Here is a 24143-nt window from a genome sequence, read left to right as displayed (position 1 = left end):
TAATGTCCATGCCAGAATTCAAAATTAAAAAGGACAAGTACAACCAAACATGGTGGCACACCCCTGTAATACCAGCTACTCAGAAGACTGAGGCAGGAGAATAGCAAGTTCGCTGCCAGGATGGGCAACTTGACACCTTGTCTCAAAATTTTAAAAGGGCTGGGCTGGTGATGTAGCTCATGGTAGTGCTCCTGAGTTCAATTCCCAGTACCACGATTTTTTACAAAAAGGCCAAGCATATAATGTTGATAGAAGACCCCAACAATAAGGAGACGACAGTCCAATATCTTATAATTACAGAAGACTTGGGCTGGAAGGGATGTATCTTTTTTGTATTAGATTTCAAATTGGACGGGGAGGGTTCTCAAAGCAGAAGCCATGGGGGAACAGGAATCCTATTTTGGGAATACAGTTATGCTAACCAAAGGGGGTCCTCTCTGAACATATGCTTTTGATGAGGGAAGAAGACTCCATAGGCTGCTTATATGGAGTGTTCATGCCTCAGAACCAACTACTCCAGTGTACACATGAGCTCATGCAAGGGACGAAACACCACTGGTTACTGGGCCCCAGCTGCCACCTTCCAGTGCCAGGGTTCCTGGTTCGTTGTTGTATAGTAACGCTGTCTGACAGTGAAGGAGGAAAGCAGTGAGGATGAAACAGAAGTGCTTCCAGTTTTACTTAACACAGGCCCTGACAGGTCTTAAAGTAGCAGGGTGGCTAGCAGAAATTGAGATCTGTAAGTTCCTGCCAAAACCCAGAGCCTGAACCAAATGTCAGTGGGGGAGAAGGAAGCTATTAATCTTCCATATTTTTGTAGTCAGTTTAAATTTGGAAAGTAAGTTGAAAAGAGATAAGAAAGACCTTGCTCTTCACCTAAATAAGAAAGTCCAAATAGTGCTTCTTAAAATTTCATCCTTTCCTTTTTTGAACTCTGCTTCAGAATGAATCTGCCAGTTGCCAAAGAGTGGGATGGAGGCAGGGATGGTAAGCAAGGAAAAAAATCCTTCTGAGGTTATGGCGATTCAGTGTTCCAGTAGCGGAGGCTGATTATACACAAGGCTCTGTGCTGAAAGCCACAGAACCTGAGAGGCTCAACAACATCCTATTACTGCCCCCAGGAACAGACAGTTCCTCTGGAAGCCACATGCAAACTGGCTGTTGCAATGCACTGTGGTGGCTTCAGTGTCAGCACAGAGACCACAGGTAAATGCGGGTGCTCCTCCTGGCCTTCCAGAAAGCTGAGTAGAGGCATTTCAGGGCTCATCCACCTGGCTGTCATATCCAGTGCCTACCTTCTTCCAGGAATCAAGGAATCAGAATTTATGGGGCTGTAAGCTGGACATGTGCCTTTTGAGAAAATTCATGTAGATAGACCGTGATGAATGTAGAATCAGAAAAAGCCCAAGAGGCTAGTGAGAGAAGGGTGGAGAAGAGTTTTCCAAGAAGAGAAACTGCTACAGAAAAAGCAAGGGGTCAAGATGCAGCTAGATGACTACCAGGTAGAACTGGAGGAGAAATCAGAGACAAATGAGGGAGAGCTGAGACAGGTGAGCTGCCAGGTGGTGTGAAGTCTATACTCTCCTATAGAGGATGAGGAATCCACAAAGGGGGCAGTGGAAAGGCAATCTGTTTATTTCAGAACAACTGTAGTGGATCAATATGAATGAATAAGACATTAAATGGAAAACCTACAGATGTTGATGCTATAAATTATTATTTTACAAAGAGAACATATCTGCTTTTTAGTTTTAGTAGAAATCTAGAAAATAAACATTAAGCGACTTAGCACAAGAGTTATCATACTGTAAACAATGCCTTGTGTTAGATATTCATAGTAAAAAAAAAAGCACAAGAGTTCAAACTGTGACTCTAGCATGTCATAGCTAAGTGACTCATAAAATTACTAAATATCTCTGGACCTCAATTTCCTCATCTACAAAATGGAGAAATTAGTACCCATCTCACAGGTTAGACTGAGTGAACATGCAATCTAATCATAGTGACTAGCTTGTGATAAACACACCTGCCTGATATGTTAGCTATGGTTATCCGCAATAGCATCATCACCATTGGGAAAGATTTGCTTGCTCTTCAGAAATGGGAAAAGGGTTCTAGACAGTTCAAGGAATTCCTGTGAATTTGTTTTCAGTGCTAAATGTTTTAGATAGGCATTCCCTCATTGTCTTCAATACTCTCGATTTTATCAAGTGTTTATCTATCCCTAAATTAAACAAACAAACTCTGAACAGTTTAATTTGAAATTGCTAGAAACAATGCAGAAAACTATAGTTAAGCTCTCTGTAAACCTGAGAAAAGGTCTGCTGATTTTTGGTGTAATGTCAGGGACCAGTGTAAACAACTCAAATCTCAAATTCAGGTTCTGAGAATCCTAGATGTTTCCTATTCTCTCAGCATAGCCGCCTTTTATAATTACTTAACTCAAACTTAAGTTTCCATGAGAACAAATATATATTTATTAAGTCAAATACACACACACACACACACACACATTCTTCCTTTAACTTCCCTATTCACTCTTGATTCTAAAGATTCTAAGCCATAGGACATGAGCTACCAGAGAGGGCCACCTAGTGTAAAATAAGTAGACTGTGATTTATTATTTTGAGGGCTTTAATAGAAGAACATGGGGTGAAAGCAGAATATACTATTAAAAGTGACAGTGATATGCCACATAGGTCTATTATACCAAGAGTGGTAGCCAGATGGTCTACATTTCCCATGATAATTAAAGAAAAGATAGTCAAATGCTAGCAGGCAGAATGCAGGTCAGATACAAAGGCCAAATTATCTCAGTGATGGAGAAATACCCAAGCAGGAGGCAGGGAATCTATCTTCTTGAAGAGATCTTTGAGATAAGATCCCTGTTTGTCTAGATGATTTACACACAGAGCAGTCTAGAGAGAGCAAGTCAGGATTAAATCACTGGTTCTTAAACGTTTTATTTGTAACCCTTGCTCTCTTTCTCATTATCCCAAATCATTCCTCTAAAATTAAACAAAAAAATCCCACATATTCATCTTGCCAGTGCATGCCACCATAGTGAACAGTTCTTGCACACAGCAGGCATGCAGATGAGCAACATTTCTTTAGCTTGGCAGCAGAGAAGAGAGATACAGATAATACTCCTATGGCTGAAAATTTCCACACATAACAGGACAGGCATTCTGGCCTCAGTAATACTTTTTTGAGACATTCTCATTATTTACACTGACTCTACTGGGAAGGCTTACCCCCAAAAACAAGAACTTCAGGTTTGAAACAGAACTTCTTCCCTCCATGCTTCCATTCAAGCTTCTTATGCTAGAACAATTGTGTAAGCCTAACATTCCTTCTGGAGTATTTTCAAGGGAAAATACCCAATTTCCAGAACAATGTGTTTTTCCCCATCAGCATTCAAAATGTGAAAAACATGATTACATCTGCGCAACTGTCCTTATTCCTTGCAAAACAAGTGTGTAAGGGAATGGCTCAATGCTACTGATGCCTTCCAAAACGAATTCCTGCAGTTGTGTGTCCTTCAATCAAAGTAATGAATAATTTGCCACACTCCTCCCAACACTATGCAACTATGAAATGTAATCCAACGCACATTTTAAATGAGTTTTAATGCTTAGATAATCCCACATATTCAATTTCTTCCCTTATACATAAAGCAATATGACACTTCCCTCCAGAGCCACTTCCTCTTCCCTCTCAATATGACTTAGGTGCCTACAAAACTCTTAGTTCTTCACCAAGTATGTATAGAAAGCCTACCATCTGACAGCACTACAGAACAGAGATGAAAGAAAACATGCTCTCAAAGAACTTCTGGTCTGGCGCCATCGGCAGAATGTTTAAGTGCCAGAAAGGAAAAGAACACAGATATCTGACACAGAATGGTGTAAGGTCATTGGGGAGGAGGAGTTTTCCCTGTGTCCAGAAGCCATACCAGAGCTGATGTGTAAAGGAAGAGTAGAGATACCAGCAAGGGTGAGAAGCAAAGTAGCTTCTGGGTAGGAGAACCATACAAACTGAGACAAAGAACATGTGACATGAGGTTGGGCAGGTGGGCAAGGCCAGATGCCTTGCTCAATCTACAGTCACTTTCTGCAAAGCAACCAAAGAACATTAAGCTGGGATATAAAGATCATTTGTTCAAAGTCAACCTCCTAAGCACTGGTATACCAGGAATTCCCCAGAAAATCAGGATGAAGAAAATGGACAAATACCCAGGCCTTTTTGGAGTTTACACTTTGGTGGGCAAAGACAGACAATTAACTGTAAACCATACACTTGGTACTAAGGATAAAATGGAGATGAGATTCCAGGCTGAGGAAGGGTGCTAGAGACAAAAAGAGGTTGCTTGGGTTAAAGAAGGCCTCATTGAGGCAATGACTTTGGACAGACTCCTGAAGGAGAAGAGGGGTCTGGATACATAAATTCTCTGGAAAAGGATACTGTTACCCCACGAACCAGCAGAGTAAAGGCCCCAAAGCAAGGGCTTCCTTAGTGTTCTGCAAGACCCCCCTGGGGCAATATGAAGAGTCTAGGAGACAGTCAGAAAGCAGCAGGGAGCCATGTTATTCAATGTACCTATAATAGCATTTTTTTTTTTACCCTTGAGACAGGACAGCTTGGGAAATTTTACTCAGAGGAGTGATGTCATCTGACTTCCCTTTAAAAATTATCCCTTTAAAGGTTTTTTTTTCCCCCCCTAGAAATTTATTATTGTTTTTTATCATGGAAAAGAAATTTAACAGAATAAAAATATCTTTAAAAAGAAAACAGTTCAAGGAAACTCTTTCCCTATCTCTAGGATTATGAAGGGCCCAGACACATTATATAGGAATAAATGGAATAGGTGATTCTGCATCCCTTTTTCTTCCTAAAAATAGAACTTTACAGGATCATCGGTTTAATATTAACCTTCCAGAACTCTTCAGATTGATGTCATTAGTCCATAGTAGCTCCAGTTTTTAGCAGCCCTTCCACACAGTTTGATTGATTATAAACTCTGATAAATTCATATTTCTCTCATCGATCATTTATTTGGTCTTTCTCTGCAAACACAAACTGTGATTATGGGTTTCAGGTGGAAGATGCATTGATTCATCTCAACAGCACCTGCTTTCATGGGAAATGCAAGTTTCCATGAAAACAGACTGGGGAGGAGGTAAGGACCAGATGGGAGAGTATGATTATAAATTAGAAAACAATGGCTCAAATCAAGGTGATAACAGTGGAACTGCTGAGAGGTGGTCAGATTCAAGATGTACTCAGAAGGGGAAGATCACTGGGATATGCTAATAGCTGGGAGGCACAATATGAGAGAAAGAAAAGAGTTAAGGATGACTCCAAGGTTTCTAGCTTGAGCAATTGTAATAATGGAATGATTCTCATTTTGGGGTATAAATTGTTTTATTTTGAACAGATTAGGTTTGAGATAACTATTAGAAACACAACTAGGAATTTGAGTATATATTAAGATATTCAAATATACCTATATTCAATAGATATGAGTGTAGAGTTTGAGGGAGAAGTAAAGACTTAACACATAAATCAGAAAGTAGCACACAGATGGAGTCAAAACTATGAGACAGAGAGAGTAAGATTCCTTTATGGAGAAGAAGTCAGAAGAGAAGAGGTCTGAAAACCGAGAATGGGGGCAACTCCAACGTTAAAAAGTTGGGGAGATGAAGAGAAACAACTAAAGTGGACCAAGGATGAATGGCTACTGTGGTCATGGGAGATCTGCTGTGAAAAAACAAAAAAACAAAACTCCTCTAGCTGCAGCATACAAAATGGACTACTGGGGGCACAAGTTGACATAAGAAGACTAGTGTAGGGAGCTAGAAAAATTACTTTGCACAGGTCTGAGACCTGGGTTTCTGAAGGATTTCTGCTTGAGACTGTCCATCTTTCAGGCACAGAACAAGAATGCTCATGAGAACACCAGAGATAAGCTTTTCAAGTAGTAGCTTGCATCCAGTGGAAAATCTGGGGACTCAGGGAACCCATTTCTCTTCAGGGACAATGTTGCATTGCCTTGTGCTTTCTGTAGACAGGATCTTAAATTTCCTATCCTTTCCAAGAGAATAAATGTTACTACTTCCAACTGGGTCTCTTTGTCAATCACATTCCTGTAACATGTTGATAGCTAGGCAGAAATTACAGCAGTGATCCAGGTGAGTGAGGCTGATGGAGAGGATGTGAGTGACGGAGACAAGGTGGTAAGAGTGGGTACATTCAAGAAATACTGGAAGAGTAACAGTAAAGATTTGTAAATGGACTAGACAGGGAAAGTGGAGAGGGAAGAGTCAACGACACTCCTAGGTTTTTGTCATGCAACACTGGATGGATGAATGCACCTATTCCATTACTCAAGGAACGCTGGACAAGGATGCAGGTGAGAGAAGATCAGAAATTCAGTGTTGTACATGAACCGGGATGCTGAGGAGGCAACTGGGACTGGAGCTCAGAACAGAGGTAACACTAAAGACAGCAGCTGAAATTCCTCTGCCAATGCGGTGAAAATGCTTGTGAGAAAAGCTGCTCTGGAGAGATACTAGGAAGAGGATATGGTATAGGAGTGATTTCTAAGATACTGAAATATTTCTTAGCTGTAAAGAATATGATAAACCTGCAAAGCAGGCTAAGACAGAGTAGCTAAAGAGGCAAGAAATAACAGAAGCCAATGGAGATACTATTTCAAGAAGAGAGGGAGCAACCACGCCAATGCTGATGATAGTTAATATCCTTTAAAACTTCACAAGTAATACTTGGGGGAGAGGGGATGTGTGTACTTAAACCACACATTTTTAACAGAACATTCCATATAGCCATAATGTGAATTACCACTTCAAGCTATATGGTTTGGTTCAGCTGTTTCTCAGATAACCAGATACTCTTGACACCTATGAAGTCTATTCCCTGATACAGAATACTACACATGCAATTTATTGCTTTTCTAAGTTATATACAACAAACAAGCTCATTCCTCATGTTTGTTTTCTTCAGAATTTAATTTTAACTCAAGAAGGAAACACTTTCTTATTCATCTAAAGGCAGTTAACTTTAAGAGGTAATATATGGCTACTTTAAAATTACACGTAAAATAAGAATACTGTTGGTTACCCAGCATGGTATATGGTACATAGTAGGAGCTCAATAAATGAAAGGTAGGCTTAGAAAAAGCCTAATGCCACTGTAAAATTACATCTAAACTTAACCAAATCACTACATTCTTCCTAATTGCAATATTTATGTCCCACATAAACATCTAGAGTTCACAGTTGCAAAGTAAAATACTTATAAAAACTATAATGATGCAAAGTAGGAAAGATTTGTTATCTGCTTCAAAATAATACAGAAGACAGCACTAACAAGTACCTTACAAACTATCACTAAGTTTCTTTGCCCAGTAAATGTTTGCTTTCTCAGGCTAATTCTCAAGGGACTTCTAAAGGGCTACATCTTGTGCCTGGAAGAGATCATGACTGGCTCTAGGTAAGTTTTGTTCACGACTCTGAGTACATTATTGATTGGTGCCACACAGTAAAAGGAGTACGAAACAAATAAAAAAGCTGAATCAAGTTTTATAAAATGAATCAAAAGTGAGAGGAATGGTGACCATTACACTTTATTCACAAATCAAACCTGGTCTCTGTAACTCCCTGACACTCCACTGTGCTCTAACCAAACTGAGTTATTTCTTGACCTTCTGATTTCCGGGGGGTTTTGTTTGTTTTTCTTTTTCTTTTGCAGTACTGAGGATTGAAATCAGGGCCCCAAGCATGCTAGGCAAGTGCTCTGTCATAGAGCTACACTTCAGCCCAAACTTCTGATTTTTCATGACATGCCCTTGCTTGTCTAGTCGCAGCATGTGCAGTGCCAAGGCATGGAATGCTAACTCCCAATGGCTAAATCCTACTCATATTTAAAGATGTAAACATCATCATATCCATGAAGCCTTTTTTCCATTCCACAGCTAGAAGAAATCCTTTCCTAAACTGCACAAATCCAACAATTTACCTGTGCCTCTTTATACTGTTTAACATATTCTACCTTATAATGGTTAGAGTTACTTTTACATTTTATGGTGGGAATTTATGTTTATAGTCACATATATACACATACAGAGAGAGAGTTTTTATTTGTAGTTATTTACTTATAATTTAGTCTCTTGTAACAGTTTTTGAAATTCATTATGAAAAGACTTGGTGTCAACTACTCTGTCTCCTCCACAAGGCCTAGCTTCATGCCTTGCACAGAGGAGGGGATCATTAAATGAAGGAATCCTCATGGCATATTTTCATTATACACCATTTACACAATGAAATGAACAAAGCCACATGACATGCTAAAGCCCCAAAGAACTTAGTCATCATTTACATAAATATATATTTGGCCCTTCTAATCTTCACCCTCTATTATATAGCAATCTTATTGGAGCAAGTGATTGAACACAAACTCACAGTTAAGTGTCCTTCATGGTGATCTGGGAAATGAATGAATAAGTACTCTGTGGCTACCAGTTGCATTATTGAATCACCTAGAAATTCCATCCTCTGATTGTGGCCTCTAAAAAACAACAACAACAACAATATAAAGAAATGAATAACTCTTGTGAATTTCAGGAAAAAAACCAGAACTTTTGAAAAGGCATGACTTAAAGAGACAATGTATTCATCTTATTTTAAAGCACAAAATGAAATACAATTCCATGATGCCCCTCAACCGAGAAGAGCCTTGTGTTAACACAGGTTGAGTTTGAAAGAAGAATAAAGTGAGTATTGATTAAACAACCAATTAAAAAAAAAAGACTGGAAATAGTAACTGGTTAGAAGCTGAGGCGTATCAACTGAAAAATAAAGTAAAATACAGAATATACCCCTGTAACAAAAAAAAGTTAAAAGGCACAAGACTTTTTTTCCACCAAATTTATTATATTATATCATTCATATATATATATCCTTATTCAAATCTGGGATACAGTTTAAGAATGTTAAAAACAAAAAAAATTATAGTAAGACTCTTTAAAGTTTACTGAGTTGAGAATACTTGATTTGGGGGACATGAGTAAAAAAAAAATTGTATTAAAAAAGCAAAAAATGAAATTTTGCTTGTTTTCTTAATCATTTTACTAGCTCATCATCAAAATCATTCATCTAGAGCAGGGATGGGAGGCCCAAAATCAGCTCCTCAGCCTGTTTCTATGAGTAAAGTTCAATGGAATACAGCCCTACTCATTCTTTTATAATCTATGGCCTCTTTCAGGCTGTCATGAAAGAGTCAAATCACAGACCACATGGTCTACAAAGCCTAAAATATTTAACATCTGTCCCTGCATGAAAAAAGTTTTTATTTCCTTCATGTCCTCCTTAAATTTCATGAAGGAACAAGATGCATGATAATGAGACCAAAAATACTGAATTAGAGCATTTGCTCTAGTCCACACCGCTGTCTGCTGGCTCATGTCTCACAATGACTATCCTGGAAATGTGTCTGAAACTTCAACTCCTGTGAAGGGCATACAGAAAGGTTTGGAACTGTCTCAGGTAAATGGTCACGTTGGGACTACATGAGGACTTTTAACTCACAGGGTCAGATGGTTAAATCCCACAGTTCTCAATGTGAATGCCCTTGCCAGAAGTCGAACATGAGTAAAAATTACTCCAATTGCTTCTTCAAACTCAGTAAGTTTCTGGAGAACTGGAGAAGTTTCAATAAGTTGTCGATCAGTATTTGGCTCTTGTAGCTACAGAAAAACAGAAATAAGTAAGAATCTTGAGCAGATTTTAGTTAGAAGAGCAATTATCAATTCTAGGACAGTGTTTTATAAAATTCCTTCTCCTGTGGGTAGAAATTTCTGAAATGCCAATAAAACATGGAAGCTTTTTTCTCAACTTTTAAAATGGCAAACAAACCTAATATTTAAAGAAGTCTCAAATAATATTTTCCAATCTTCTATCAAATTTCAAGGCCAAGTACTGTACACAGATAGTTCAAAATCCCAAGTATTAGACTAACTCTCCAAGGAAGCTGTAAGCTGAAGAACAGCTGGTAGAGAATATATATATCTAGTAAAGCAGCGGTTCTCCCACTTTAGCACTCTTGAAAACACTGGCAGAGCTTGTTAAAGGCAGATGGCTGGGCCCCACCCTGGAGTGAAAGATTTTGTATCTGAAGTGAGGACTGAGAATCTGCCTTCCTGACAATATCCTGGTGATGCAGATGCTGCTGTTCTGGGGACTGCTTTGAGGCCAGTGCTTTAAGAGTTTCTTGACTGCTATGTCTTCTAGGGACCCAACTATTTGGGCAAATGAGCATCATTAAAACTGAATTCAGCTTACACTGGAGATTTTTATACCACTCGACAGGTGGTATACCACATAACAATGAGCCTTTAACAACTGGCAGAGAGCAAATATGAAAAGTATAATTAAAATGAACATTTTCAACAACTTTGGGCAACCTCATATGATTAATAAAATATTTTTTTAAAACTCTAAATTAATGTCATTTACTACTACAAAGTGTCTCTCATAAGAGCTCAACTAGTACTGATTAGTCTTATTTATTTTATACACACATTCATATGAAAATGTGTATAGATGAGTACACAAATGCATATATCCCAAAGTATAAAAGAAATAAAAGCAAAGAATAGTAAGAATTTTTAAACCAACCGAGGAAAGGGTGTCACCATGTGTAAATTGTTGAAATTCCATCTTGAGTAAGAAGCCATCATATGGTACTAAAGTTTAAATTTGCAGTAAATTTTATGCAATATGATTCAAACCTCTCAATTTCTAAGATCCAAATTAGGTTATAATTTAGCAATGTTAATTTAGTATTTGTTCTACTTTTTGAATATGCCCAGACTTGCTTCCACAGTACTTCCCCTACAATAGCAGGCATGTAGACATATAGGTGTCAACACATTTGGCTTTGAATCAAACCTATTGCTGTGGGTGGGGGTTCTATTACTACACAGAAGCTCTTCCTGCCTTGTGCTGCCCAGACCATATGGCTGCCACACGTGGGTGCACCTTACAATTTGTTCCCAAGTTTTCCTATTCCAAACCCCAGCTTAGAATAATGTCACTGAAGGGAATTAAAGGATAAAAGCATGAGGGGAAAAAGGCAAAGGAAAGTAAAACGAATGGCTGCAGCTATAAAGCTCACTGCAGACAGGAAGGTCATACTTACTTGGAGTGGGTGGAGAGGATAATTGAGCCAAACTTCACGCAGGTCCTGGAAAATGGAGTGATGTCTTTAATGCTCAAGGGGGTCATTTAACACACTCTAGAGTACTAAATAAAATGTCATTATTTGAAATACTGAACTATTTCAGATGCTGACTCCACTTATTGCAAATTCAATAGTGCTAGCAAACTAATTTTTAAAAGTGTATTCACTACTCTAACTGCCTGTAGTGACTCTAATTAGCCTATTATGCTGGGGAGGAAAAGAGCCACCCCCAGCCCCAGAAGTCAAAAACACCTTTGAAAACTAAGTTACACATTTGCTTAACCTATACACTGGATTAAGCTGCTGTTTTAATCATATCTCTCCTATCTCTCATTCCTGGTGATTCCCCAGGAATGTGCATCAGCCATGCCTTTTATAGGTAAAATTCATCTCAAAAGTCTTTTATTTTAGGCACCAATTCATTATCACTTGAGCTGTTTTAAAATAGAGTGGGAAACACCACAGATCTAGCTCATAAGCTCTGGCATTTATGATATCACATTCTTACTGTGGGTCACACAATGTTCATCTGAAATCTGGTAATGAATTTTATGGAAAACCTTAGTATATTACTTCATTTGTTGAGTTAAATCCATAGATAGTATAATTAAGATTTCCTCAGGATTAGTGGTTTTCCTTCATGTTCTGACTCTAGGGAACCTCTGAATCTACTTTCTGACCTTAACATTAGGCTTCTGAAAGAAATGACCAAAAAAACTTTTAAAAAAAAAATATTTATTTTTTAATTGTAGTTGGGCACAATACCTTTATTTCACTTATTTATTTTTATATGGTGCTGAGGATTGAACCCAGGGTCTTGCGTGTGTGAGGCAAATGCTCTACCGCTGAGCCACAACCCAAGCCCCAAAAAACTTTTTTTAAAAGAGAGAAAAGCATTTTTTAAATGAAGGGGGGTGATTTAGAATTTTAAAATGAGGCAGAAATTTTAAAAATCAGTATTTTGGGCTGGGGAAGTGGCTCAAGCGGTAACGCACTCGCCTGGCATGCGCAGGGCGCTGGGTTCGATCCTCAGCACCACATTAAAATAAATAAATAAAAAAGATGTTGTGTCCACTGAAAACTGAAAAAATAAATATTAAAAAAAATTCTCTCTCTCTCCTCTCTCTCTTTAAAAAAAAATCAGTATTTGGACACAACTTGCATCTTAACAAAATACAATTAGGGATTATTTGCCCATATTAATAAAATGGCTTACAAATCAAATTGTTAAGGCACTTGAGAAGATCCCCCCTTAATCAAATCAGTAACCTTGCCCTTGAATTCCCACACTGTAAATCATAAGGAAAGTCACTTCCTTCTCACAACTTCCTATGTGCTTCCAATGCTTTCTTTCCCCTCTACCCCTCAGTGGACATTTACCAAACTTGAGCCCTTCCCTATCTAGCCATCAACTCTTCTGGAGTGTTTCACCATTCTTATTGTTGTAACTACTGCCTCAGTTTGGATTCCTGGTTCATTTTTGCTACAGCACTGAACTCTTCACCTGAGTCCAGAAGGCTAAATGTCTTGTATTTCTTACCTCATATGCAACACGACCAGATGATAATTTTTCACCTTTCATCTTAAGCTAGAAAGTATGGTGTTAGGGAGAGCTGTAGGCTTAAGTCAGCCTGCCTATGTTTAACTCTGATTCCATGTTGGCAAACTACTCAGCCTCTCTAAGCTTCCATTTCCTCAGGTATAAGCCAGTTATTTATAGTACCTTCTTCAAAGTGTTCTCTGATGCCTCAATGAACAACATGCTCAAAGCACTAAAGCCGGTGCCTGCCCACAGAAAATACTATTAATAACAATATATCAACAATAGTGATAAACAGCTGTCTTCCTACCAAACCACAATCTCTAAAGCTCAAGATGCTAAGGGACATTTGGATTCATCTTTCTACTTGCTCCTTCACGTTTTCAAAAATACTGTGATTTCTCCTTTTAAGTCAGCTGCCATCTATCTTGAAGTAATAGCCTAAAACTTCACAGGCAGACTATTTCAACTATGTCCATTTCCTTTCATCTATCCCACACGCTGAGATGAGGTTCTGTTGTACCTTGTCAGAGCATATACACTGGAACAGATCTAGAATCTCAGTGCTGCCATATATTAGCTTAAGGACCTCAGGCAGATCTCTAACTTCTGTTTGCTTTTCTGAAAATTATTCACGACTGATGGATCATTCATCAATGCAACATATTTTTATTGAACACCTACTATGCATTATGTTCCTAAGATGAATAGGATACTATTCCTGTCCACAAAGAGGCCTGGTGGGGAAGAATGAAGGCAAATAAGTATGGATAGTAAGCTATAACAGGTCCCATAAATAGAAAAAAAATTATTCAAAACTATGCCACAGCTGCCACTTTCTCGGATTACAAGAAATGGATGAAGTTGAAATGATCTAGTTGTGAAGTGCTGAGCTATTACGCCATGATGGATGCAAGTGGGTCTCCAAGGGGAAACCACACACAAGAGCTAGGAATACTTTGCCAGGGGGTACTGGCTAAATCTTCAAAGAAGTCCTGAAGAATATGAAGAATTCTGCAAATCAACAAAAGGAGAGAACCAAAAGCAGGGCACCATAAGCACACAAATAACACATCTTGAAGTATATCCACACAAGAAGGAGATTCTAGTGAATGCCATAAAGAGGAAGAAGAAAGGAAGGAACCTGAGACCACAGATGGGAGTCAGATCATGAAAACTGCTAAATGCTATAGTGTGTAGTATAGAAGACAGTAATCAAATATCTTAAGCAAGAAAGTCATGGCCAAATCATGCACTAAGAAGAAGACTGTACTTGCATGATAGATGGGATGAAATGGTGGGAGTGGCATCCAGCTAAAAAGTCAGGTGAGACAGGAGCACAAAGATGGAAGTAGTAGGATGACCAAGAGAGAATTAATTCCAATCACAAGGGTCAGGAGTTACAGGATTTTTAAAACGAAAGAACATGGGGAGGGAAATAACAAACAAACAACAACTTCAGGATAGAAAAGATCCTAAGGGTTCTGGTTTTTAAAAGATAAAAATTAAATAGAAACATGATTTGTGATGAGTTAAATATTAAACATTTTTGAAATGAGCTATCTGCAGAATACCCATGTTATGCTACCAAAAGCAATTTGATAAGATGCTCATTTCACCAGACAAAGGCATGGGTCAGAGATATTGGGGGACAGAAAGGATAAAGAGGCAAGGGAGGTGGGGATAGGAAAAACCATGGATACTTCTCTATCTTTCTATGAGGCAAATGGGGTAATCAAAATGAGACAATGGATCTGAACGTATCAGATAAACCCTGAAGGGTCACACAAAGATTAAAAGATGAAACCAGAAGAAAACTGTCTAGAGCTGAAAGAATAAAAATCAGTTGAGGAGAAAAAGAAAAGACAGCCCCACTGTTAACAGGACTGAGAATACAGACACTGACAAAGCCAGTAGCAAAATTAACAGTCCCTCAATGCCTTGTGGCTGCTGTAAGATGCCATCGGGCCCCTGTAGAAAGTGTCCCCGGCCTCCCTGCTAATGCAGCCAGCTCCCCTGCTTTGCTGTATCTCACCCTAAATAACAATTACTACAGACACTCAAGATTGAACCTCCCTTGCCTCATGACAGCACCTAACCCCAAATTAATCATGTTCTTTGTCTTCATTAGGCTTCAGATAAGACAACCAACAGAGAACCCTCAGAATCACTGGGCACCACCCAGGTCTCACCCCCTGCCACACAGGGTCAACCAGTTCAACTCTGTCAGCCTACAGGTCTGTCCTCAGTTGCCTCTGGCTCATGATTTTCATGAAGCCATTACAAAAAGCACATTCACTAACATACTCCAGGTAACAGAGGCACACCAGTGTGGACTTGTCAGAGTCACAATGTCCAAATTGGTGTACCTAAAAACAGTGCCATGGAAAGCCTACATTACTGAGTGAACCCTGTTCACTTTCATAAAAGACACACTAAAATGAATTCTAAATCTCAGCAGTCCCATTTGTAAGATAAAGTTCAGACTCTGCTTTTTCATTTAGGAATTTCTTCATTTCACTCTTTTAACAAATATTTATTAAACACTGCACATGCCAGCACTGCACTAGGTACTAGAAACTTAAGATAAGCCTCCAAAGTAGACAAGTGGGAGAGAAGCAGTTTAGAGACAAAAGAATCTAAATACACACGGATGCAATTAAGAACTCAATGTGTGGGCTGGGGTTGTGGCTCAGAGGTAGAGGCTTGTCTAGTTTGCATGAGGCACTGGGTTCCATTCTCAGCACCACATACAAGTAAAATAAAGGTATTGTGTCCATCTACAACTAAAAATAAATAAATAAATATATTTTAAAAAATAACTCAAGGATACAATGTGTGTAATTCAAGAAAATAGGAGCACATGGGTGCAAGTAAGATGGGAGAAGAGGACAAGGAAGGGGTGGGGTGGGGTGGGGGTGGGAGTGGGGTAGGGAGGATAGACTAAGACTGGAGGGAGGAAACAGCAAAAAGGTTGCTGACCTTGCCAACAAAAGATAACAGCTAGAACAATGATATCTTAAGATTTAAGAAAATCTTAAAATACATGCTATCTGCTATAGAAACAAATCAAGACACAGGTTTGTTTATTTGTGTAGGACAAAAAGGGGGACAGAGAACACCTGTAGATAATTCTCCCATCAGAAAGAAATTTACACGTATAAAAAGCATCACATTTTTAGAAAAACAAATAAAAATATCAAATTCTCAGACATGAACAACACCCAGGTCACAATTTTTTAAAAACTATTGATTTTTTTTTCAACTACCCAAAGTAATGCAGTAATAACATTTGACAGCCACTTAAGTTGAAGGTTTCACAAAGGCTTAAAACACTGGCTTCCTGTGTTCTTTATTACTCCACCAGGGCTATTTCATTCAATTATGATGACATTTCAATTTGGAATACAAAGTTGCCTCTCCCTTTAAATGTTAAATTGACTTGTTTGGGTACAAAAAGCATCCAGTATGCTCTATTACATGCAAGATTAAAAAGGTATCTCTGGCAATATTAATGGCATAATACTTTAGTAACAACAGAAACTATTTTAGAATCTATCTTTTTTCTTTAAACTATAATTTGCTTGGGGAAAAAAAGTAACATCCATACTCTTTATTCATAGGCCTCTCAGAAACTCTCTATGAACTGACTTTCTAAAATACATTTGTCTAGTTTACATAATTTACATAAAAACAAATCAGAAACACAAAAGCCAAAAGGCTATAACTAAGTCTCCATGTGGTAGGTACCCAGTGATTATACAACACAAAATCATAATTAACTTAAAGAAACTACGAAATGAAGCTAAGTGCTATTACATTTGTATTCATATTCAATTTATAAGTGACCGTAAGAAAAGATGGCTCAGGTCAAAGAAAACCCCTGGAGTGACTGCCTTGGGAACTTCCCCATCCACTATAGCTGAATAAGCTTTCTGATATACTTTATATCTATTACCTATGGTAGATCTGGGTATTTTGTTTCTGTTAGTCTCTTCAAAATTCAAAAACCAGTTGCAATAAATTCTTCTGTAATGATATATAAAAGAAAAAAACAAAAACAATTCAAGATAAATACCGGATCATTAAAGAGTAAGCGTCCAAATAACTGTTTGGCTTCCTCCAGGCTTCCCTCCAGGTAAACAGCTCCTGGATAAAAGGAAGAGAATGTCAGAAGGAAGACCGCATTAATATGCAGAGAAAATTATATATCTCTACAAACAGCAAAAAGGCAAGCCAAAACCACTCAGAAAAAAATTGAAGTGTTCAAAAACGTTTGTTTAAAGGTAACATTTTCCCTCTTTTAGCTATGCTTTACGTTGTTACATACTGGGCTGAAATACAAAATTTAATTCACTAAAATTAAAATCTAACATTGTAAGTAGCAGAGGTCAAATATGAACTATAATGAAGGGCATGAGTCAAAGCTGTACTAAGAGCTTGAGACACAAACATTTGACTCGACTCTACTAAAGAGTATGTCATTTCACTTTCTGTATTTACCAAATATACACTGGCATCTAAGAAAAAGCCAGATAAACAAAACCAGAGTCTGGACCAATGAAGGCTTCTGCAAATAAAAATCAGGATAACTTTTAATTTGAAATGTATATGTATACACTTAGCACTAATTATAACAGGAAGCACTGTGATAACATTTTTTACTTGATATTAACTAACTTTAGAGAAGGATGATCATGTTTTCTTTTTTTGAACCCAGGGCCTTGTGTATGCTAGATAAGTGCTCTACCACTAAGCTACACCCCCATCCTAGTCATGTTTTCTTCAAGTCAAATTTTTACATCTATCTTTAGAAAGACTACTTTTCCATGTAGGGTGTTATAATACTTAGTTACCAGGATTCTTGATAACTAAATACATTTATTATTTATTAATAGTTGTAGGAATAATGATTGCAATAGGAGTAGTAGTTATTTACTTGTGGTACTAAGGATCAAACTCAGGGCCTTGCACATGCTAGACAAGAGCTATACCAATGAGCTGACCCCCTGTCCCATTTCCACATTCTTATCTTCACCTTCATAGGTTGTCTCAGGAGCAAGGCATTAGAACAGATTTACAGAATTTAGACTCATATTTTGTGATTTGAGGAAGAGCTTAATTAAGTAGAACTCTGTTCTGGATTGAATGCTGTCAGGACTATATCCTTTCAAGAACTCTGTGAGTGAGTGAAACTATCTCCATCTCTCAGATGTTGAAGCTGAAGATCAAAGAGACAGGATAACTTACCAGAGACACAGATCTGATAACTGAACAGGGAACTGAATCACATCTGCTTGGCTCTGGAGCCAACAGTAACATTAACTGTCAAAAATATTCTATGTACAGAGCACATTAATTTCATGTGATAAAGTCTCTGAAAATAGACCTATTTGTGAAAAATAGACATACCAGTGAAAGACTGAGGATAATTATTAAACATTGTCTTGCTACTATCATCATCATGAAACTATAATGGGAAGCTTTTATATTCATTTTCAAAGGATGAGGGCAAGAATGATAAAGACGTACAGGTCTTTGAAAATAAAATGTACTTTATAAAAAAGTGAAAAATTGTCAATCTACTACAACATTCATTGAAAAGCATACTTGTAATCATCAGCTAATTAACTCTTCATAACTTTCCTGTACCAACAGCTAACTATTCTGGTTACAAACAAAAAGTAGCATTAGTTATAAGGAACCTGAGTGAGCAGTTTGGAGTCTACATCAATCTTGCTTCACTTGAACAAATATTAGTTATATAGACTCAAACCCAGGATTTTTAAAATGTGGTATTTTCAAGATGTTTAAATTAGAAAATCTTGCAAGTAATTCAAAATGTGGTCAAAATCAACACTGAGACAACTGTAGCAACCCAATTTGTTTTTGTATGAGATAAATTAAATCTGGAAAGTAATCCATCTCCATTTTAATTCACTTCAATTCCAGAAATACTAAACATCTATACAACATCAGATACTCACAGGAACCAAGAACGGGAAAAAAAAAAAAGCTTCAGAGGAACTAAAAATACTAGGAGACAAGGTAGCAGGCATTGTACTAAGGATCTCAAGTGCTTTGGGAACAAGTAATTCTATCCCAAGTTTCCACACTTGAGTTTTATGTGCTCTTCAGATAGATCAGACATGCAAGAAGGAAGGACGATTTTAAAGGGAGATTACCTATCAAGGCTTCAAAACAATTAGCCATTGCATGTCGGAGGTCCGATTCTCTGCACAGGTCCGGTCCATGAGCATATAGCATAAATCGATCCAGTTCAAGTTTCTATGAAATTCAAAATGACAGTAAGTTCGGAGAGAGTTTGCCAAAATCCTAACTATAATAACTCAGCATCTCCTGGGGAGAGGGCCGCTGGCTACAAGCCACTGGTCATGTGTCAGTACGTTAAGAGAGCTTAGTCTACCATCCATCAGGAGGCCTTTATACGTGATTCAGTTCAGACTAACTCAACTTTTACCCAAACTCCAACAGTGCACTTAGGGTTCTGAACTGATCAGATCTTATCACTCTAAATCCATGTTTAGAACAAGGCAAGGATCTGAAGGCCCTCTATCTTTGTACTTGTGCCTCTTTATGAAATTTCTCTATGGTTGAGAGAGACCTTTTGAGCAATGAATTATCTTAAGGGATCTAGGAATATTTTTTTCAGTGGATTTGTATTTCTTTTTTTATTTGGACTCAGAAGTTTAAAGCCAAATCTGTAGCCCCACACTAGCTATAGAACTTAAGAATACATCACTGTATACTAACTTTACCTCTGGATTCATTATACTGTCTAACTTATGTTTTCTTTTGATTTCTAAAGCTACTTAGTTCATATCCTAATATTCAATTAAATATAAGTCCTTTTAGAACTAGACATAGATGGATATTTTTATAAAACTCCTGAGAATGAAATGATAATACTTTTCATAAAAGGAGAATGATACAAACATTTCAGAGACATGCAATAAATCGCTTTCCATTACCATGTAATTCAATTCTATAAATACTTACTAAGCAATAACATGCCACATAGTATGGAACAAGTTGCAAGTCAATGAACAAACCTAGGACAATATGAGATTCATCAGTCCTAAAATAAGACACTCAGATTTTGTGTGTCTCCAGATGTATATTAAATATACAAATACATTTATAATGGAAAATGACAGACAACAAAAAGAGGCATATTATGCTATCAATATTTTGTTTTGCTGGGAATTCAAAGTATAAAGCATCCTCGAGTGCGAGTTTTCACTATCACAAACGTAACAGCAGAAACACCTTTTAAAAAAAATTGATCCCAAAGTGCAGAAATTTATACTAAAATATGTAAATTTCATCTGTTTCACAACTTGACTGGGAAAATCCAATTGTTTGTTATCTCTGGAGCCCTGCTTGAGAACAGACTGCAAACCTCATTTCATCTTATAAAACAACTATTCTGGAGTGCTGTGAATTTTCCAACTTCCCAGAGTCCCTACTCTATTATCCTTATTTTTCCATGTAGGCATTGGTAGAACTTTTAAAAAGAAGAGAGTATATAGGCTGGGAGTGTAGCTCAGTGGTAGAGTGTGTGCTTAGCATACTTATGCATGCTGGTTCCTGGTGATTCAATCCCTACCACCAAAAGAAAAAGAAGAAAAGCAAGGAGTGGTGTGCTATTGTGTGTGCCAAAATGTTCAGCGTCTGAAAAGCTGACCTCAGGCTTACATTAGACTCTCAAGAGGTCAGTAAGCTTCTAATTCTGCAACTCCCAAATCATTAAGGACCACTGGTCTAGAGAAGAAGGTGGGATCACCAGTGTGTTCTGCTGGAGCCCAGAGGTATGGAAATGTCAAGACTTGGGTTTGGTGGAGGAAGAATATAAATCCCTGAAAAGGGAAACTGGCCACCCTGCACTACTCATGGCTCTGTACTGTACCCAATGTGTTATGTAATAACTTCTGCTTTTGTCCTATGACAATTTGCCACACTTCAAAAATATCCTTCCTACTGTCATTCCTACATGTGTTTGAATAATTATGCAATTCCATTACATCCTAAAATAGAAAAAGAAAACTTTAAAGGGGGGCAATGACAATCTACTTGTTAATATGTACTTCCAACTGCATTTAAAGCAGTCGTACATGATATTGTGAAATTTCATTCACTGGGAGGCTACTTATGTTGTTGCCTACACTTTTTCATTAAGACACCCCTATTTACATTCTCAAATGCCAGGAAAGCTGCTGGCTCAAAGTCTGCCATTGCAACTGTGACGATGATGGGATTAAATAAAATAAAACCATGCATTCTTGCTAGCACAAAAATCACGGGCTAAAATTAACCACATTTTGAAAATAATTAATGCTTTGGAAATATCAAATCAAGAAAGCAGTCATAAAATTAGGGCAGGTTTTGTCTAGCCTTTTCTGTCAAATTCCCAACTTTTATATCAAAATGAAAGGGGAAATTACTTAAGCTAAAAAAAAAAAAAAATCAAAGAATACTCATAGAAGCTTTTCCAGTGAATTCTTGGTATTTGGGGATTTAAGAGTCACAGCTCTGCCTACTATTGCATAAACCCAAAGGTCTACAAGAATAAAAAAATGTATCATGAGAACAGTTGTAACAGCAATAAAAATAACGAGCTCCAGAAAAGTCATTTACATCTTCTGTGTGCTTACTATGAACAACCATCATGCCAAGCACTTTATAAAAACTCATCTAATTCTCATAACCAGCCTGTGTGGCAGAGACTAATGCCATTTCCACTTCATAGATAGGAAAGCAGAGGCTTGGAGTAGAGAATATCTGGACCATAGCCCACCCTGTTGGCAAGATGAGGGGAGTGGACTGGAACCCCCACGGGTCGGCAAAAGTGCCCATGCTCTTATTTATTTATTTTTAAAATATTTTTAGTTGTAGATGTACACAATACTTTTATTTTGTTTATTTAGTTTTTTACATAATGCTGGGGATCGAACCCAGGGTCTTGCACATGTTAGGCAACCACTCTACCACTGAGCTACAACCCCAGCCCCCCATGTTCTTATCTGTTATGATTTCCTATAAACACTGCTTAGAGAGGAAAACAGCAAATCACACCATGTAAGTAAAATTCCTAGCAGGAATCCGAATTACAAAGAGGTCCTGTTAGTCACTCAGCTGTCAATGAGGCAAGCCAGACAACCTAAACCCTAAATTTTAATTAATGGGATTTCAGATTTGGGGGATTTATTTATTTATTTTTTATGTTTTTTGCAGTGTCCATTTGTACTATTTGAATATTAATTAATGGGATTTCAGATTTGGGGGATTCCCAAAGATCTATAAAGTACCCACTATGAATGTAAACTGAAGTATTCCATGTTAACATAAAATTATTAACAAATTTAATACAGAAATACTACATAAAGGAACAAAAACAAAGTATTTCGCTTCTTTTGCTTTATTCCCATGTTCCATTTCCCCAAATGTTTTACCCTGTTCATACACAGCTGTCAATTTTTCCTTATCAGTTTTCAAGGTACCTCACTGTGGAGTTCATTAGTGGCTGATGAAATTCACAAAGGTAATTGAACTAATAAAACTAAATTCTTAAAACCCAAACAAAATATACTTCTGGTCTGTAAAATATTACATCCTTAATACACTCTAAAGAGTTACTCATTCAAATGCATGAACTAAAGAAAAGAACTTAAGTACAAATGCTTCAGATGTTTCCATACCTTTGCTAGCATGGCAAGGTGCTGATTCTGAACAATGGCAGTCCTATAGGTTGCTAATCCTCCTTCTTCCAGACTGGGAAATAAATAGTACAAATGGACACTGCAAAAAACATTAAAAAAAAATAAATAAATATGCACCACATAATTCTGTCTATGGCAAACAGAAATAGGGCTAGCACACAGTATCTGTGCAACAAATACCAGATGAACTGAAAGTCTGTGGACATTAAATAGCAATAAAGAAGGTGCTGGAACCCATAAGACACCATGCACTCCTATTTCCACATTTATTTCTATTAAAAGATATCTCTGAAATCTAATGATGACCAAGACCTAAACAAACTGTTACAGTTTTTATTAAGAGCAAACATATCTGAAATTGGGGACTGGGGATGTGGTTCAGTAGTAGGACATTAGCTTATTACTATGCATGAGACCCAGTTCAATATCTAGTACCACAAAAAAATAAAAAATAAAAAATAAAGTTACTTAGTGATTAAGCACCCCAGGGTTCAATCCCCGGTACCCCTCCCCTCAAGAGTTACTGAAACTCTGGAAACAAATGTGTCTCCCCAGCTGGGTGTTACAGGTGGTCTCTGAAGAGAATCCTGGAAAGCCCTGAGCAGGGCATACAGTGGCAGAGCCTTCCGAAGCACAGACAAGGGCAGGGGCAGAATTGGGAGTGGCACACAGAGCTAGCTCTGTTGTCAGGATGAGCCTAGGGAAGCCAACCAGAAAAGTGTGAGACCTGGGTAGAAGGCCACACAGAAAACTAGCCAGGCCAGGACTACAGTGAGCCCCTCCTATACTGCCCAGCATTGGACAAGAACTGCGGATTAGGATGGCTAAGCACAGTTAGTCTCAGAGGATTAGGAAGTCCTCCTTTTTCCTCATCGTGTCCTTCCTGTGAAAAGAAATGACCCAAAGAGAATAAAAATAGCTCAAAATAGTTCCAAGAGAAGAACATGTCTCCTCCCTTTAAAAGACAGATTATGTGGGGCAGGGGCTATAGCTCAGTGGTAGAGCATCTGCCTCACAGGCGTGATGCACTGGGTTCAATCATCAGCACCACATAAAAATAAATAAATAAAGATATTGTGTCCATCTGCAACTAAAATAATATTTAGATAAAAAGAAAAAGATTATGTGAGTATGAAAAAACGACACACATTTTCATACCCCTATCTTTAAATTAAGGATCCTAAAACATGTCTGAAAACACACACACACACACACACACAAAATCTAGTCATTAAAATTACTTGTAAGCTTTACTTCCCTTGAGATCAGAAAGAGTGAAAAAGGGATCAAAGACAAATCCTGGAAGATGAAATGACATTTTAAAATATCATCCTTTTCTTTTCAAATTGAATATAAGCTCTGAAGCATCTAGACCAAGACCAGCTGATCTCCGACGGCTGTAAGCAACTTTTAACATATGCTTGACAGGACACAGACCCGGCCTTTCATCTTATAATCTCACTCATTACAGCAGCAGCAAGTGTTAGTTGTCAGGGCAAGAGCCACCGACATGCAGCTTTTAAGCTCCACAGAAGAGACAAAATTCAAGGGGCTTCAATGCGTTATTTAGCTAATTACAAAGAAGGTAATGTAATAAGTATGTT

General features: G+C 37.8%; 1 protein-coding gene across 4 annotated transcripts in view; it reads right to left on the bottom strand.

Moving 5' to 3' along the window:
- The window catches only part of Drosha (drosha ribonuclease III), a 118132-nt gene that overhangs the window by 10501 nt on the left and 83488 nt on the right, over nucleotides 1–24143 (bottom strand). For all 4 annotated transcript variants that reach the window (XM_046422296.2, XM_046422297.2, XM_046422299.2 and 1 more), the window contains 6 exons: nucleotides 22519–22618; nucleotides 18985–19087; nucleotides 16878–16948; nucleotides 11218–11262; nucleotides 9606–9763; nucleotides 8481–8586 (listed from right to left, as the gene is read on the bottom strand). In XM_046422296.2, coding sequence (XP_046278252.1) covers nucleotides 8481–8586; nucleotides 9606–9763; nucleotides 11218–11262; nucleotides 16878–16948; nucleotides 18985–19087; nucleotides 22519–22618 — 583 coding nt within the window. The remainder of the gene's footprint in view (nucleotides 1–8480; nucleotides 8587–9605; nucleotides 9764–11217; nucleotides 11263–16877; nucleotides 16949–18984; nucleotides 19088–22518; nucleotides 22619–24143) is intronic.

This window comes from Marmota monax, unplaced genomic scaffold, assembly GCF_021218885.2.
Source record: "Marmota monax isolate L192 unplaced genomic scaffold, Marmota_monax_Labrador192_F-V1.1 WCK01_AAM20220418_F8-fsc00077, whole genome shotgun sequence".
Lineage (NCBI taxonomy): Eukaryota > Metazoa > Chordata > Mammalia > Rodentia > Sciuridae > Marmota > Marmota monax.
The sequence above is the reverse complement of the archived record's forward strand: the minus strand, read 5'-3'. Positions and strand labels throughout refer to the sequence as shown.